At 41.4% G+C, this 17,989-nt stretch overlaps 1 protein-coding gene across 2 annotated transcripts in view; it reads right to left on the reverse strand.

Moving 5' to 3' along the window:
• The window catches only part of RPN2 (ribophorin II), a 65,990-nt gene that overhangs the window by 16,339 nt on the left and 31,662 nt on the right, over positions 1–17,989 (reverse strand). For both annotated transcript variants that reach the window (XM_030826731.1, XM_003253545.4), the window contains exons 8-10: positions 15,100–15,218; positions 11,410–11,515; positions 1,299–1,390 (exon numbers count right to left, since the gene is read on the reverse strand). In XM_030826731.1, the coding sequence (XP_030682591.1) occupies positions 1,299–1,390; positions 11,410–11,515; positions 15,100–15,218 (317 nt within the window). The remainder of the gene's footprint in view (positions 1–1,298; positions 1,391–11,409; positions 11,516–15,099; positions 15,219–17,989) is intronic.

The raw sequence follows: 17,989 nt of genomic DNA on the forward strand, positions 1-17,989 counted from the left end.
AAGGCAGGTAGGAGACATAAAGGAAAGAAGGGTACTTTCAGCTTTGTCTTTTTTTAATGCTATGCTGTTTTCCTGGACACTGTTTCAATTTAGTTTTCTGCCCTGAAACTGGGTTTTAAAAAGTCATTTTCCCAAAGGCAGACTTGATGAGGAAAACTTCTTTTCACAGCTATCTCCTGGGATTTTAGGGTAAGATGGCCAGGGGATAAACCAGCCAAATGGTTATAGAGCTCAGACCTGACTTTATTTCATACTCACATTTTATATTTACTTGTAAGTAAGACCAACTCTTCATCTAGGCAGAGAATTAAACAGCAAAGCGCTCGCACAGACATTACTTCAGTGGATTCTCAAACAGTGCTCTTATCTCCAATATCACTACAAAAATAGCCAAGCCAGAGACACAAAGGCCAACTCTACATCATTTAAAAGGAGCAGCTGCTTGGCTTCCAGCCTCTGGCTAACATCCTATCTTCAAAAAGGCTTGAGGGTTCACCCTACTGTCTCCTGGCCTCTATAGCTACCCTAGTTGAGTAAAGTTGGGGTCTGGACTATACCCAGAGATCTAGATCCCCGCTGCGCCAATAAGGATCTGGGGGAGGGGTGACGAGCAGGCTTCTTACAGCATTCTGGCTCAACTCTGATCAACTGTTAATGTCTACTTAGAAGATTATGTTTAAAAAAAAGATTCTGAAGCTGTGTCTGAGTTCAGTGGGAGCAAATGCTCTATGACTTCTTAGTACTGCCTCCATGGACTTGGGAGGGGGAAATGGCAGCCCTAGTGCTGGGTATCTGCCATTTCAATTTTAAGCACCTATGAGGCTTCCAACTAATTTCAGACCCATCATAGGCCAGAGAGACTTGCCATTAGGTCACTAAAAGCAAATTCAGGACTGTGATGATAAGGAGATCGCACCAGAATGTAAATTAATACCTTGCTTCCTTCATTGAGAAGGTCTTATTATTTTAAAAATTATCATCTGAACTAAATAATATGCTTAGTGACATAGCTGACTGACTCTAACTAACATCCTGAGGTAAGCGCTTTACCTCGTTGAGGATTGGTAATAAACAGTTTGTGCATGGACTGAACACTGGTATACACAATCTCCAAATCCATTCAGATAATTTGCAGAATCCCTGGTGCAAGACCAGTGGAACTACAGACTCTTTAATTTAGGGTGCAAGCTGGATGGCTGCTGATACAGAACTGATGCCTGGAGGGCTCAGTGCCTAGGCATACTCCTCTCAGCTCTTGAGCCTCAGCTCCCTGAGGGATCAGGTGGCATCCCACCTACCGGGTAGTTTTGGGTGCAATGCTCTGATCCTTATCCACGGTGGAAAGATCAACATTTGTGATGCCAACTTCAGTGGAGATCTTGACTCTAAGCTAGAGGAAAATAGAGAAGACAGTTGCCAGGTCAATTGGTGGGTGTACAGGAATTCACATGCAGATATAAAGTTTTCTATTCTTTAAGGTGAGTAAAGGCATGAAAAAAATCCTAGGACAAGAGTCTTCAAGGATGATAGTAACACTGACCTAGCCCAGTAATATTTCCAACCTCTCCCATTCCGAGGCCTAAAATGTCTTTTTCTGGCTTTGGATGGATGGTATACATCAAAAAAAAAAAAAAAAAAAAAAAAAAAAAAAAAAGAAGAAGAAGAAGGAGAAAAAGGAAAAGAAAAAAAGTAAATCTTTTCACGTGTCCTTTAAAATAAATAAGGGGAAAAATCCTTAAGCAGTACCTTTCATTCGAATCAGTAAGAATTCGGTTCTAATGATAGCTAGGATTTATTGAGTGCTTACCATGTGAAAGGCACTGGCTTTGTAAAGACTATCTCATTTAATCCTCACAATTCTGTAACGTACTGCTTTTCAGATAAGGAAATAAAAGATGAGAGAGACGAAGCTGCTTTGCTCAAAATCAGACCGTGAGGAAGTGATCAGGCCTGTGTCAAGCTCAGGCACTCTGACTCAGAATCCATGCACTTCAGCTCCTTGTTAGACAGCCATGGTAGTTATCTGTACTGTTCTCCAAGTACTTCTCATTCTCCTTCTGAGCATGTGGTAGAATTCTCCTTCCCTGCCCCCATGGAGTCAAGTGTGGCCACATGATTTGCTTTGGCCAATGAAATGTGGGCAGAAGTGAAAGCTTTAAGAATCAGTGTGTGATTCTCTCTTTTCCTCTGACATGGACACAATGTCCAGATGCTTGCTCCTTCAGCCAGGGTCCTGGAGCAAAGATATCATGAAGCAGAGCCTCCAGTTGACCACCTAAAGAATCTAGCATGGGAAAAAATAAACCCTCGTTGTTTTAAGCCACTGAGATTGGGAGTTTGTTATAAGCACAAACCAATCCATGTTGACTCTTAAAGTGTTTGAATTCTGTATCTCCCTTATAAACATCTTCACAAAGAGGGGCTAATGCCAATAAATGAGAAATTTTAAAATTAGATTAAAATCAATGTAAATATCCAAAAGAGACAGAAAACATGTTAAATTTCTGAATTAAAACCCAAGTTTGAATGTGCAAATTACGCAAACCCAAGGCGCTTTTATGTGCAAACAGATCTGTAAGTCTTCCAAATATTTGATAGGCTTGAATGTAACACTTAAGGAAATCTTTGCCAAATCCACTGGTTTATAGTCTAAGTCAGGATCAAGGAATAGAGATAAAGGGCTGGGCAAATAATTGAAGGATAGCTTTGGCGGTTTTCTGAAATACCATATCGAGGTGTGAAAACCTCAAATCAAGGGCAAAGAAGAAAAATTAAAAAGAGATAAAGATACCTATCAAGTAATTCCTTCTAACAGCCTTCTTTCCTGCCTCTATAATAACTATTTGATGACAACAGCCTCAATTATCATGTTGAATAGGGGTGTTCTGTTTTGCTTTAAAAAAAAAAAAACTGTAAAGGTTTATTACCAGAAGCTGTAAGAATATTACCATCTACTTTTGAATTCATAACCACCTATGAATTCATAACAGAACTATATTTAGGATCATTGCCTGTCATTGAGTCTAGGCAACTGGGTGAAATTATGGCAGTGGAGGAGGAGGGAAGATGGCCCATCAGGTTGAATAGACACCCCCAAGAAGGGAGCTAGGAGCCTCTACTTTGGCTCTTTGGGCTCTCTGCTGAGTTAACAGCATTACAACTCACACAAGGCTCAGAACCAGAGCAAGCTTTCTTGCATAAAGCACAACCCACAAGTACTGACATCATTTCCACTGGAAAACAAACTGGAATGGAAGGCTCAGGCAAAGAAGTAGCCAGAGAGCTTTGATTTGACACCTGCTGAGAGCACTTTCCTCGTTCAGGGAATATACAGAGATGGCAACAAATCCTTCCTGTCCCGTACACAAACCATAATTATAATAAATCAGGTTGCTGCTTTAATGGATGTACAAAGTGTTATGAAAGCACAGAAGGAACTGTGACCCAAGTCTGCCCATGGGTGGCCCTGACTGGTGAGTAGGAAACATTCCATAGCAAGAAGACTAAGGAGGAGGCTTGATGGGCTTAGCAGCCCTCCTGGGAGAGGTAGGAGGATTAGCAATACTCCATGCTATAAAAATAATCTGTCTTCATAGTTAACTACTCTGCAATCTTCATCAACAGTAACTAGATAATTCCCTCATTATTTCTCTAACTTATTCTCTTAAGAACTCATTCATTTAATTTGTAAATGTGATCTTGAAATCATCATCCTACTGAAATGTCCATAAACAGGAGACTAGCTAAATAAAGAATGATACATGCATATTATTAATTACTATGGAGCAATTAAAAAGAACAGACTAGGCCGGGCGTGGTGGCTCACGCCTGTAATCCCAACACTTTGGGAGGCTGAGGCAGGAGGATTATTTGAGGTCAGGAGTTTGAGACCAGCATGACCAACATGGCAAAACCCTGTCTCTACTAAAAATACAAAAAAATTAGCCAGATGTGGTGATGCACACCTGTAGTCCCAGCTACTCGGGAGGCTGAGACAGGAAAATGGCTTGAACCCAGGAGGCAGAGGTTGCAGTGAGCCAAGATCATGCCACTGCACTCCAGCCTGGGCGACAGGGCAAGGCTCCACCTCAAAAAAAAAAAAAAAAAAAAAAAAAAAAAAAAAGAATTGTGTAAAGTCTTCAGTGTCTCCTAATGATAGTGATAAGGAAGCTATCAGCTTTTAGGTTTTCACTTAGAATCCTGGCTGTAAACTCTCAGCAGTAACTGGCCACCAAGGCTTGCTAATCAGGATCCAGCTTCGTGTGTGTTCTAAAGGCATACTGAGCATCCCCAGACAATGCAGATACATGGAGTGAGCAAAGGGCAAACTGCAGTGAACTTGCAGCATTCTTGGTTTGCTCTCAGCCCTAATTTTAAAAGGTTTCCTAAGTTACAGCTTTCACTGTTGCACATAAACACCCGTAGGGCTGTTCTTAAATAGGGAACAGTTTAAAACAAATCCTTCTGCTCCTAAAATCTCACTATAAATGGGTCTCTGGAAACACTCAAAAGAAAAGCATTTTTATGCTACTCTTTTAAAGCAAATTTAGAAATAAAAATCGTAACTTTTTCCAAAGCCCTCTTTTAAAGAGTTCAGTGTAGGATCCCTGTTGATTAGCTGCTTCTTCCTTCCAACTAACACTGCAGGATTCGTTCTTATAATAGGAAAGGGACTTATTTCTCCACTTTAAATGCAGCTAAGCCTGCTTTACACTGGATCATGCTATTCCTTTCTTTGCCCGCACCACATGCCATATACATCTCAAAAAATGTTTTAATGCCAGGAAATGTAGTCTTTCTGCTGGGAGTAATAACACCCCTGTTTAGCTTATTACTGTCAAAAATGATGGTGCATTAGGGGCAATTAATGCTAATGAAAGCTTCCAAAACCCATGCTTCCCCTGACAGCCAGTCCAATGTCAATGAGGGCTATTACAGGACTTCCACACCAAACCACCGTTAATGCACTCTGACCAATGTCAAGCATCTCTTGGGAGGACAAACAGGACCCAATGACCTGCTCTGAGGCTCTAAGTGCGACTATTACTGAAATTACAAAGAAAAGTTGCATATACGGCAAAGGTCAAAGCCGACTCTCACACACACACACATGCATGCACACCTCTAATGTAATAAGGAGGAAGAGAGAAGATTTTGTAATGCTTACTCCATCACTACGGAGGAAAAGGACAGCAAATGGCCTCAAGTGGGGACTTATTATCATTGCATGAACAGGAGCCATTAGCCATTTCTGCTATTTTGTACTTAGATAATTTTTCCAACGATCACAGAAACACTTGGACAAACACCAGATTTGATGTTACAAAATGCCAAGCTGTTACAGTAATCAAGACAGTGTGGCATTGGCATAAGGACAAAAATACAGATTAATGAAATAGAATTATGAGTCCAGAAATCAACCCTTACATTTATGGTCAAGTGATTCCTACAAGGATGTATGTGCCAAGGCAATTCGTTAGGGAAAGAACAGCCTTTTCAACAAATGGTTCTAGGGCAAATGCAAAAGAAGACAGGACCCCCTACATCACACCATACACAAAAATTAACTCACAATTAATCAGAAACCTAAGGGTAAGAGCCAAAAGTATAAAATTCTTTTAAGAAAACATAGTAGTAAATCTTCTTAACTTTGGATTAGATAATGGTATCTTAGACATGACACCTAAAGCACAAACAACAACAAAACATTTTAAAACCGGACTTAATCAAAATTAAGATTTTTTGTGCCTTGAAAGACAACATCATGAAAGTGAAAATACAACCTTCGGACTGTGAGAAAATATTTGCAAATCATGTATTTAATAAGGAACCTCTAACCAGAGAAACTCTTACAACTCAATAATACAAAAAGATAAATAAAAGGAAATAAGAGGTATATAAATTGTAGAAGGAAGAAAAAAAGACCAAAAACATTTTTTTCAATGGACAATGGATTTGAATAGACATTCTTCTAAAGAAGATATACAAGAGCCCAATAAGCACATAAAGAGATACTCAACATTATTACCCATCGGAGAAATGGAAATCAAAACCATAATGAGATACCACCTTATACCCACTACGACAGCGAGAATCAAAAAGTCAGATAATAACAAGTGTTGGTGAGGATGTAGTAAAATTGGAACCCTCATACATTGCTGGTAGAAATGTAAAATGGTGCAGCTGCTTTGAAAACTTGTTAGTTTCTTGAAAAGTGAAACACCGAGTTACCATATGACGCAGGAATTCTATTCCTAAGCATATAGCTGAAGGAACCAAAAACAAGTGTTTAAACAAAAGGTTACATACAAATGTTCACAGCAGCATTACTCATAAGGGCCAAAAAAGAGAAATACCTCAAATGCCGTTAACTGATAAGTAGGTAAACAAAATGTGATATATCCATACAATGGAATATTATTTTGCCATAAAAAGAAATAAAGTACTAATACATGCTACAACATGGATGAACCTTAAAAGTATTATGTTAAGTGAAAAAACAAAAAAGCCAGACACAAAAGGTAACATATTGTATGATTTCATTTACACAAAATGTCCCAAATAGGCAACCACAGAGACAGAAAGCAGAAAGTAGGAAGAGAGAATGGGGAGTGACCGCTAAAAGATATAACGTTGCTCTCCAGGGTGATAAAAATATTCTGGAATGGCATTGTGGCAAGGCTTGCACAAGTCTGTGAAAATACTAAAAACACTGGATTGCATAGTTTTTTTTTGTTTGTTTTTTGTTTTTTTAGCAGAGATAGGGTTTCACCATGCTGACCAGGCTGGTCTCAAACTCCTGATCTCGGGCGATCCACCTACCTCGGCCTCCCAAAGTGCTGGGATTATAGGTGTGAGCCACTGAGCCCAGCCTTTTTGTTTTTTTGAGACAAGGTCTCACTCTGTTGCCCAGGCTGGAGTGCAGTAGTGTGATCACAGTTCACTGCAGCCTTAAACTCCCGGGCTCAAGGGATCGGCTTGCCTCAGCCTCTGAAGTAGCTGGGACAGGTACATGCCACCATACCTGGCTAATTTATTTTTAAATTTTTGGTAGAGATGGGATCTCTCTGTGTTGCCCAAGCTTGCCTCTAACTCCTGGGCTCAAGTCATCCTCCCACCTCAGCCTCCCAAAGTGCTCGGATTACAAGCATGGTGGCTCATGCCCAGCCTGAATTACATACTTTTAATTGGTAAATTTTATGGTATGAGAATTATACCTCAGTAAATCTGTTATTAAATCAATAAATAAAAGCTAAGTCTTGGCCGGGCCTAGTGGTTCGTATCTGTAATCCCAACACTTAGGGAGGCCGAGGCGAGGCAGATCACCTGAGGTCAGGAGTTTGAGACCAGCCTGGCCAACATGGCAAAACCCTGTCTCTACTAAAAATACAAAAAAGTTAGCCGGGCATGGTGGCATGCACCTATAATCCCAGCTACTCGGAAGGCTGAGGCAGGAGAATCACTTGAACCCGGGAGGTGGAGATGGAGGTTGCAGTGAGCCAAGATCATGCCACTGCACTCCAGCCTGGGCGACAGCGAGATTCCGTCTCAAAAAAAAAAAAAAAAAGCTAAGTCTGGAAGATAAATTGCCAGAGTTCTGAAGGGCCTGCAATGTGGAAAAACATCTTTAGACCACTCCATCCTTTTCTTCCTCTAAGTGATGTTAAATAGAAACCAAGCACTGAAAAAATAAGATTTAGGCCAGGCATGGTGGCTCACGCCTGTAATCCCAGCATTTTGGGAGGCTGAGGCAGGCAGATCACAAGGTCAAGAGATCAAGACCATCCTGGCCAACACAGTGAAACCCCGTCTCTACTAAATATACAAAAATTAGCCGGGCATGGTGGCGCGTGCCTGTAGCCCCAGCTACTCGGGAGGCTGAGGCAGGAAAATCACTTGAACCCGGGAGGCAGAGGTTCCTGTGAGCCGGGATTGCGCCACTGCATTCCAGCCTGGTGACAGAGCGAGACTCTGTCTCAAAAAAAAAAAAGTAATAATAATAATATTTAGTTTTCACCCATAGGAGTTCTCAGCCCAGTGAAAAAGCAATGCAGGTGGTGGTTTACGCCTATAATCCCACTACTTTGGGAGGCAAAGGTGGGCAGATCGCTTGAGCCCGGGAGTTCGAGAGCAGCCTGGGCAACATGGCAAAACCCAGTCTCTAGAAAAAAATACAAAAATTAGCTGGGCATGGTGGTGCATGCCTGTAGTCCCAGCTACCTGGGAGGCTGAGGTGGGAGGATCACCTGAGCCCAGAAGGTCAAGGCTGTAGTGAGCCATAATCACGCCACTGCACTCCAACCTGAGTGGTAGAATGAGACCTTGTCTCAAAAAAAAAGAAAGAAAGAAAAAGAAAAAGCAATGCATATAAACATATAAACAAACAATGGTAATATAATGCATAAGTACAATTATAGACAGGGTGTAAAATACTACAGCAACAAAACTGAACTTCAGATAGACCGAAGCCTTAAATATAAGGGGGAAAACAACTTTAAAACTGTTCAAAAGACACTGGAGGGCCAGGTGCAGTGGCTCACACCTGTAATCCCAACACTTCGGTGGGCCAAGGCAGGCGGATCATTTGAGGCCAAGAGTTGGAGACCAGCCTGGCTAATACGGCAAAACCCTGTATCTACTAAAAATGCAAAAATTAGCCAGGTGTGGTGGCACGCACCTGTAGTCCCAGCTACTCGGGAGGCTGAGGCAGGAGAAGCGAACCCCGGAGGCAGAGGTTGCAGTGAGCAAAGATGGCACTACTATACTCTAGCCTGAGTGACAGAGCGAGACTCTGTCTCAAAAACAAATAAAAATAAAAAAAGAAAACATTGGAGAATATCCTTTTGACTTTGGGGTAGCACATGACTGTTTTAAAGAAGATACAAAAAACAAAGTCTAGCAAAAAAACTTATATTTTATTTACTTATTTTTTTGAGACAGAGTCTCGCTCTATTGCCCAGGCTGGAGTGCAGTGGCGCGATCACAGCTCGCTGCAACCTCCACCTCTCAGGTTCAAGCGATTCTCCTGCTTCAGCCTCCCGAGTAGCTGGGATTACAGGCGCGTGCCACCACGCCCGGCTATTTTTTATATTTTTAGCAGAGACAGGATTTTGCCATACTGGCTAGGCTGCTCTTGAACTCCTGGCCTCAAGTGATCCGCCTGCCTCAGCCTCCCAAAGTGCTGGGATTACAGGTGTGAGCCACCTCACCTGGCCCTAGGAAAAGACATTTAAATTAGGCTTCATTAAAATTAAATTTTGTGCTTCAAGAGATGCCATAAAGCAATTCTAGGGGAAGATATCTGATGCTCACAACTAAACATATATCACTCCTAAAAATCAGTAATAAGACTAACAAACCAAAAGAAAACCAGGCAAAGATATAAAACAATTCACTAGAAAAGAAACCTAATTGGCTAATACAAAAAAAAGATGTTTAACTTTACCAGTAACCAAGGAAAGACATTAAAACAAGATACCTTTTCACATGCATCAAATTACCAAAACCTAAAAATACCAAATATTGGTACGAATATGGAGAATAGAGCAATTTGGTGACTGTAACAGCAAAAGACTCATGGAAAAGACAATCAGAGGTGGAATCAATAGGACTTGGTAACTGACTAGAAGGTAGAAGTGAAAGGAAGGGGTTAAGAACTGTGAGGTATAAGCCTGGCATTTAAGATAGACTGGAAGTACAGGGAAGAGGTTTCAAGAAAAAAAAAAAAGAAAAAGAAAAAAAGAACTTTCCTTTTAATATGTTCAGTTGCAAATAAGTCCTCTTAACGTAGGAAACTAACATTAAAAGAATGTGGATTTGAAAGGATCAAGGCACATGCTACAATAGTTTCTATCCATAGTGAACGGACTAAGATCAGATGTCTCATGCTAAAAAGGTCAACACATGAGGTGGAGAGATTCGAGTTCCAGAAAACATCTTCCTTTCTGCCAAACTTTAAATGCAAGTGTTGAATCTACCTATGGGAAGTAATGCCTCATTTTTGAAAAGGTCAAACTTTCTAGCTGTTACTTCTGTCATTAAAAGAAAGCTAGTGTCACAGGAGCCAATTTGAGGAGCTCTCCAAAGGCCAAATCTAGGATAAAATGAGCAACAAGATAAATGAGTCATGGATCACAATGTAGATAGTAAAATAAATATCCATGATGCAATTATTGTAAACATATGAATTATAGAAAATATATTACATTATAAACATGTTATGATAAAGAATTATGATAGTTATAAATAATTAAATAAACAGGATAAAAGACAGTTATTTTCTTACAGTAGAATTCCAATTTTTAAAATGTAGAAGGAATGAAAGAGAAAATCAGCCTTTGGCAAACACCACAGTAATAACTATTACAGACAAGATCATTAGGATACTTACAGAGTCTCAAAGTATCACCCCACAAGACACTTAAATACAAGCAGAAAAACTGCAACTTTACAGCAGAGAAACCTAGCACTCAATCACCTTACTCAAGTGATCAAGGTTAACATGACCTGTAATGAGACATATCAACATCAGATACTTCTTGTTCTGGGTAGGGCAGAGCATTACTTTTGGGATAGAACTGCGGAAAATGCATGACCTGAATCTGATCATGAAGAAACATCAGACAAACACAAACTGAGAGCCATTCTACAAACTGAGAGCCAGTCCTCTTCAAGTGTCAAGGTCATGAAAGACAAAGAAACCATCTTAAATTGGAAGTAAGAAAGTAGGAAAATGTGTCACTCATCTTAAATAAACTTCTCTCTAAAAAGATTACAATGAAAGCCACCGTGCCAGACGGGGTAAATTTCAATTAGCTGGGAAAAATACTAATGTGAACTACCTCATTCCCACAAAGCATCAGGTAAATAAGGCTTTCTATCCTTAAAGCTACTTCGATCTTCAACCCAGCTAGAGTTAGCTAAACAGCTGAAACAGAGTTCATTATGAAAGATTACTGATTTTCTTTTCTCCTTTACCCAAATAGCTTCATTATAGTGTTATGTATGCGTCATTTGGTGCTTTTTGTCACCTATTTGGCATAAAGCACTTTTCTAAACCCACCAAAGCCTATCACACAAAACACTTTAAGAGTTTAAGCCTCAGTAGAATTATGGGTGATTTTTATTTTTTCTACTAACTAAATTTCATGTAAGACAGTAATGCTAAATTATAATGGAAAATGAAAAACTTACAAATAAAAGAAAATTCACTATGACCAAGTTCTTGATTTACTGCCTTAGCTACTAAGTCTGTCAAATAGCAAAGACTGAATGCAGCCCTCGCTCCACATAAACGCATTAGCTTGGTTGTAGAGAAAAGTCAATGCACCAGACGATTAATACTGCGTCAATTTGGCCATTTCCTTGGATATACTAACATGGCAATGGGAAGGAAAGAAAAACACCTACCTCTACGGTATTTGCAATATACCGGTTGTCACCTTCAACTTTGACAAGGAAGTCATAATAACCACTGGAAAACTTGACGTTCATGAAATTTAGTTCAAAAACATCCCTGTTAAGAATGACAACGGGCTTAGCAAGAACTCAGGTAGGAAAGTCATGGATATAACAAACAGGAGCTACGAAATGTCTCCTGGAGACTGTCCAAAGCTAGCCAACTCCTTACCTTTTTGACTTCCCACCCCACTTGGGCAATCTCATGCTTTTTATTTTTTTTTATTTTGAGACAGGTTCTCACTGTTACCAGGCTGGAGTACGGTGGCGCGATCACAGCTCACCACAGCCTCAAACTCGTAGGCTCAATTGATCCTCCCACCTCAGCCTCCCTGGTAGTTGGGACAGCAGGCATGCACCATCATGTCCAGATAATTTTGCAGTTTTTTGTAGAGACAGGGTCCTGAGATCAAGTGATCCACCCACCTCAGCCTCCCAAAGTGCAGGCTGGGGCGTGAGTCACTGTGCCCGAGCCTCATGCTTAATCACAGATTGGCATGTGGAGAAAAGTATCTAAAATGAACACCCCTAGGTTTCCAACGTTTTCTTTTCCTTTGTTACTCCCACCACTCCTAAAATTCAAACTCCTGGTAGCTTTCCACAGTGTAATGTAAAATTGAGAAGTTTACAATATGATCCCAATTATGTTTCACAATGACAACAACAAAAATGTAGAGGAAAATACCCCAAAATGTACAAAGAGGTTGGTGTACGATAGTATAATTGTGGCTAATTTTTTGGTATGATTTCTACCTTTCCGTGTTTTGTGAATTTCTCAAAAAGGACATATCTTACTTTTATTAAAAAATATTTATTTTTATTTTAAAGGGAAAAAAAGGTAGAGAATTCCTAACTCTAACTATATAGTAAAATCTCAATGTCTTTTACCACTCCACTGACACTCCTAAAAATGATTTTGCTTTTTAATTTCACATATTGCCTATGTATCCTTATGATTAAGAAATGCATTTTCTCTCTAAAATTGAAAACTCCTTATCTCAATAACTTACTACCTAATTTAACACTTCAAAAAGTTCCATATAAGGCCAGTGGCTCACACCTGGCACTTTTGGAGGCCAAGGCAGGCGGGTCACTTTAGGTCAGGAGTTCGAAACCAGCCTGGCCAACATGGTGAAACCCCATCCCTACTAAAAATACAAAAAAAATTAGCTGGGCGTGGTGGCGGGTGCCTGTAATCCCAGCTACTTAGGAGGCTGAGGCAGAATTCCTTGTACCCGGGAGGCAGAAGTTGCAGTGAACCAAGATCGCGCCACTGCACTCTAGCCCAGGCAACAGAGCAAAACTCTGTCTCAAAAAAAGAAAAAAAAAAAGTTCTATACAATTAGCTGGGAAAAACACTAATTCATATAAAAATTGACCCTTAATTTTTTTCTTTTAGAAATAGGTCTTACTATGTTGCCCAGACTGGTCTTAAGATCCTCGGTTCAAATGATCTTCCTGCCGCAACCTCCAAGTAGCTGGACTACAGGTACCTGCTACTGTGCCTAGCTTGACCCTTAATTCTTTGTTTTTGTTTTTGAGACAATCTCCCTCTGTCACCTAGGCTAGAGTGATATGGTATGATCACGGCTCACTATAGCCTAGACCCCCCAGCCTCAAGCGATCCTCCCACCACAGCCTCCCAAGTAGCTGGAACTATAGGCAAGCCACCATACCCAGTAAATTGGGCCTTAGTTTTTAAAAAATTACATAGCAATAATATGTAGCCGTTAAAAATCGTTGTAAAGGCCGGGCATGGTGACTCACGCCTATAATCCCAGCACTTTGGAGGCTGAGGTGGGAGGATCACCTGAGGTCACACGCCTATAATCCCAGCCACTAAGGAGGCTGAGGCAGTTCGAGACCAGCCTGGCCAACATGGTAAAACCCCATCTCTACCGAAAATACAAAAATTAGCTAGGCATGGTGGCAGGTGCCTGTAATCCCAGCTACTTAGGAGGCTGAAGCAGTAGAATCGTTTGAAGCTGGGGGGTGGAGATTGCAATGAGCCAAGATCACGCCACTGCACTGCACTCCAGCCTGGGCAACAAGAGTAAAACTCCGTCTCAAAAAAAAAAAAAAAATTGTAAAAGAATATTTAATCCTATAAAAAAAAGTTTCTGGCACACTGTTACATATAAAGCATATCCTGATTTTTTTTTTTTTTAAATAAAGATGGAGCCTCACTCTGTTGCCCAGGCTGGAGTGCAATGGTGCGTTCTCAGCTCACTGCCAACCTCCGCCGCCCAGGTTCAAGTGATTCTCTTGCCTCAGCCTCCGGAGTAGCTGGGACTACAGGCGTGCGCCACCACGTCTGGCTAATTTTTTTGTATTTTTAGTAGAGATGGGGTTTTGCCATGTTGGCCAGGCTGTTCTCAAACTCCTGACCTCAAGTTATCCGCCCACCTCAGCCTCCCAAAGTGCTGGGATTACAGGCATGAGCCGCCACATCTGGCCCCCATCTCTAGTTTAAAAAAAGGCCGGGAACAGTGGCTCACGCCTGTAATCTCAGCACATTGGGAGGCCGAGGTGGGTGGATCACTTGAGATCAGGAGTTCAAGACCAGCCTGGTCAACATGGTGAAATCCCGCCTCTGCCAAAAATACAAAAATTAGCCAGGCGTGGTGGCACGCACCTGTAATCCCAGCTACTCGGGAAGCTGAGGGAGGAGAGTCACTTGAAGCCGGGAGGTGGAGGTTGCAGTGAGCCGAGATCACACCACTGCACTCCAGCCTGGGTGACAGAGGAAGACTCCATCTCAAAAAATAAATAGATAAATAAATAAAAATTACAGATGGGGTCTTGCTATGTTGCCCAGGCTGGTCTCAAACTCCTGGGCTCAAGCAATCCACCTGCCTCAGTCTCCTAAAGTGCTGGGGTTACAGGTGTGAGCCCCATGCCTGGCCTTTAATTGAATTTTTTAAATTTATTTACATACATAGAAAAAAGACTGTCAAAAAAAAATTATAAAATGTTAGCAAGGCCGGGCACGGTGGCTCATGCCTGTAATCTTAGCACTTAGGGAGGCCGAGGCAGGTGGATCACCTGAGGTCAGGAATTCGAAACCAGCCTGGCCAACATGGGGAAACCCTGTCTCTATAAAAATACAAAAAATTAGCTGGGTGTGGTGGCAGGCACCTGTAATCCCAGCTACCTGGGAGGTTGAGGCAGGAGAATCGCTTGAATCCAGGAGGCAGAGGTTGTGGTGAGCTGAGATTGCACCATTGCACTCCAGCCTGGGCAACAAGAGCAAAACTCCGCCTCAAAAAAAAAAAAAAAAAAGTTAGCAAAAGTTATCTCTGAATGGTAGCATTATGGGTGAGTTATATTTTCTTTTTTTTGTGCTTTTCTGTATTTTTCCTATAACATCATTATTTATCAGAAAAAAATCAGTAAATATTAAATTTTAAAATAGCTACTTATGTCACAATGACAAGACAGAGCCAACTAGAAATAGAGAATGAAACAGTAAAACCAAATAATCTTCATTTTAAAAATCATTTTCTTATATTCGACTATAGGCTTTTGATACCAGTAGATCAAATTTACCTAATTGGAACGTATTAATCTGTTACACTGGCTGCAGGGTAACTTTCCAAAACAAAGAGGTCAGTGCCCCGCCAAAATATGATCAGGACTTACCCTACAGGGGTGAAGGATGTCTTCTGGAGGACAGTGGCTCTGGAAGCAACGGATTTAGCATGTTCTAGTTTAACAGTGGCCTGAGTCAGAGGCTGAGACAGAACATTGGTGACTTGTAACTAGAAATAAATAAAAAATTATTTGTTACAACAAAGGCTACAGGAGCAGAGAATTTTGTTTCTGGGGTGCTTTATCTATAGGTTGTAAGCACTGCAGGACAGCAAATCTGCTTCGGGAAATCTTCACTGACCTTGGGTCTGCTGCCTAATCCTAAAGTGGATTATTACAGGCGTGAGTCACCACACCTGGCCAATATATTTCCTTCTTTCTGATTCCCTATTCTATCCACTCTACTACAGAATCTTTAAAAGAATTTATCAGACTGGGCATGGTGGTTCATGCCTATAATTGCAGTGCTTTGGGAGGCTGAGTCAGGAGGATCACTTGATGCCAAGGAGTTCAAGAACAGCATGGGCAACATGGCAAGACCCCATTTCTACCAAAAAAAAAAAAAAAAAAACACGCTTTTTAAAATTAAAGAATTAGCTGGGCATGGTGGCATGTGCTTGTAGTCCCAGATACTCAGGAAGTTGAGGCAGGAGGATTGCTTGAGCCCAAGAGTTAGCATGAGCTATGATTGCGTCACTATACTCCAGCCTGGAAAACAGAGGGAAACTCTATCTCTGAAAAAGAAAAAAAAAAATGTCTCAACCAGACTGAGTGCAGTGGCTCATGCCTGTAATTGCAGTACTTTGGGAGGCCAAGATGGTAGGATCACTTAAGGCCAGGAGTTTGGGACCAGCCTGGGCAATACAGTGAGACTCTGTCTCTACTAAAAAAATAATAAATAAATCAGCCAGAAAAATACTTTAGGATGGTATCAGCAATGGGAAAATTAAAGAAATATGGATAATATTAATAACTATCATTTGTTGAAAGTCAACTATATGCATATACCAGGCCAGGCCCTTTACATATATTCTCCTATCAATTGTATGACACAGAGAGAATAATCCTTATTGCACAGGTGAAGAAACAAGCCACAAGAGGTTAAGGGACTGCCAAAGGTCACATGGCCAGTTAAGCAGTTGAGCCAGGACTCAAACCATCTATTTAGCTTCAGAGTCAATTCTTTTTCCACTTTGTTCTCTTAGCCCCTCTTGACTCACAGAAAACTATGTTACTCAGGTTACTTTCTATCCAAGTCTTTGTTGAGGGTATATGAGTTGTATGTAGGGATAAAATGGGCACTTTTGAAGAACAGGGTACTCGCTCAGGAGGATATCTGCAGGGGCCACCAAAGTAGAACTAATGGGACAGACAGGACTGTCATAAGTGGAAACCCAACACTTAGACATAAATAAAATGCTAATTTCTCATGAAGATCTTAGCTTATCACTGGTTCCCAAACAACAGCAACAAAATGCCTCATTTGAGATCAAAGTTCTAAGCGTATTCAAGATCTGTGCATGTGCTCTGTTCAAAGAGTTAACACAAAGGAGAAGTCTATGCTTACTGCTGAGTGAAAGGGAGGACTGTGCTATAAAGAGGCAAAAAGATATCCCATCAGGACCAGGGAAAAAGAGAACTGATCAACCAGAAACACCAGAATTAATGGACAATTAAAACAGCTGTCGTAAAATAATATATTTAGAAAATTTGGATACTGGAGGAAGTCTACGCTGCAGTGGGCCATGATCACGCCACGGCACGCCAGCCTGCGCAACATAGTGAGACCCTGTCTCACAAAAAAACAAAACAAAACCAAAAAAATATGAAAAAGAAAGTTTGGTATTGGGAAGTGCATTTTAGATGCAAGACTTCTCTATACATCTGGAGTTATAGACCTAGAAATGCAATATTCCTGCACTTACTGAAAGCCCGTATTTTTTTTTTTTTTTTTTTTTTGAGATAGGGTCTCACTCTGTCACCAGGCTGGAGTGCAGTGGCGCAATCTCGGCTCACTGCAACCTCTGCCTCCCAGGTTCAAGCGATTCTCCTGCCTCAGCCTCCTGAGTAGCTGGGACTACAGGTGCACGCCACCACGCCCTGCTAATTTTTGTATTATTAGTAGAGATGGGGTTTCACCATGTTGGCCAGGATGGTCTCAATCTCTTGACCTCATGATCTGCCTGCCTCAGTCTCCCAAAGTGCTGGGATTACAGGCGTGAGCCACAGTACCCGGCCAAGCCTGTACTATTTAAAATCCTCTAGGGAGAGGTCAGGCACAGTGGCTCATACCTGTAATCTCAGCACTTTAGGAGGCTAGGAGTTCAAGGCCAGCCTGGCCAACATGGCAAAACCCCATCTCTACTAAAAATACAAAAATTAGCTGGGCATGGTGGTGTGTGCCTGTGATCCCAGCTACTTGGGAGACTGAGGCACAAGAATCACTTGAACCCAGGAGGCGGATGCAGCAGTGAACCAAAATCATACCACCGCTCTCCAGCCTGGGCGACAGAGCAAGACTCTGTCTCAAAACAAGAAATTAAAATTAAAATTAAAAATCCTCGAGGGGGGCTGGGCACGGTGGCTCATGCTTGTAATCCCAGCACTTTGGGAGGCAGAGGCAGGCGGATCACGAGGTCAGGACATCAAGACCATGGTGAAACCCTGTCTCTACTAAAAATACAAAAAATTAGCCAGGCGTGGTGGCGGGCGCCTGTAGTCCCAGCTACTCGGAGAGGCTGAGGCAGGAAAATGGCGTGAACCCGGGAGGCGGAGCTTGCAGTGAGCCGAGATTGCGCCACTGCACTCCAGCCTGGGCGACAGAGCGACACTCCATCTCAAAAAAAAAAAAAAAAATCCTCGAGGGGAAAAAAAATTTTTTTTAATAGATTTGAAGGGTTCTGTGGCTAGTTCACCCAGTGGTCATGTCTCCATTTCAAGG

The sequence above is a fragment of the Nomascus leucogenys genome, chromosome 13, assembly GCF_006542625.1.
Source record: "Nomascus leucogenys isolate Asia chromosome 13, Asia_NLE_v1, whole genome shotgun sequence".
In the NCBI taxonomy this organism is placed as follows: domain Eukaryota; kingdom Metazoa; phylum Chordata; class Mammalia; order Primates; family Hylobatidae; genus Nomascus; species Nomascus leucogenys.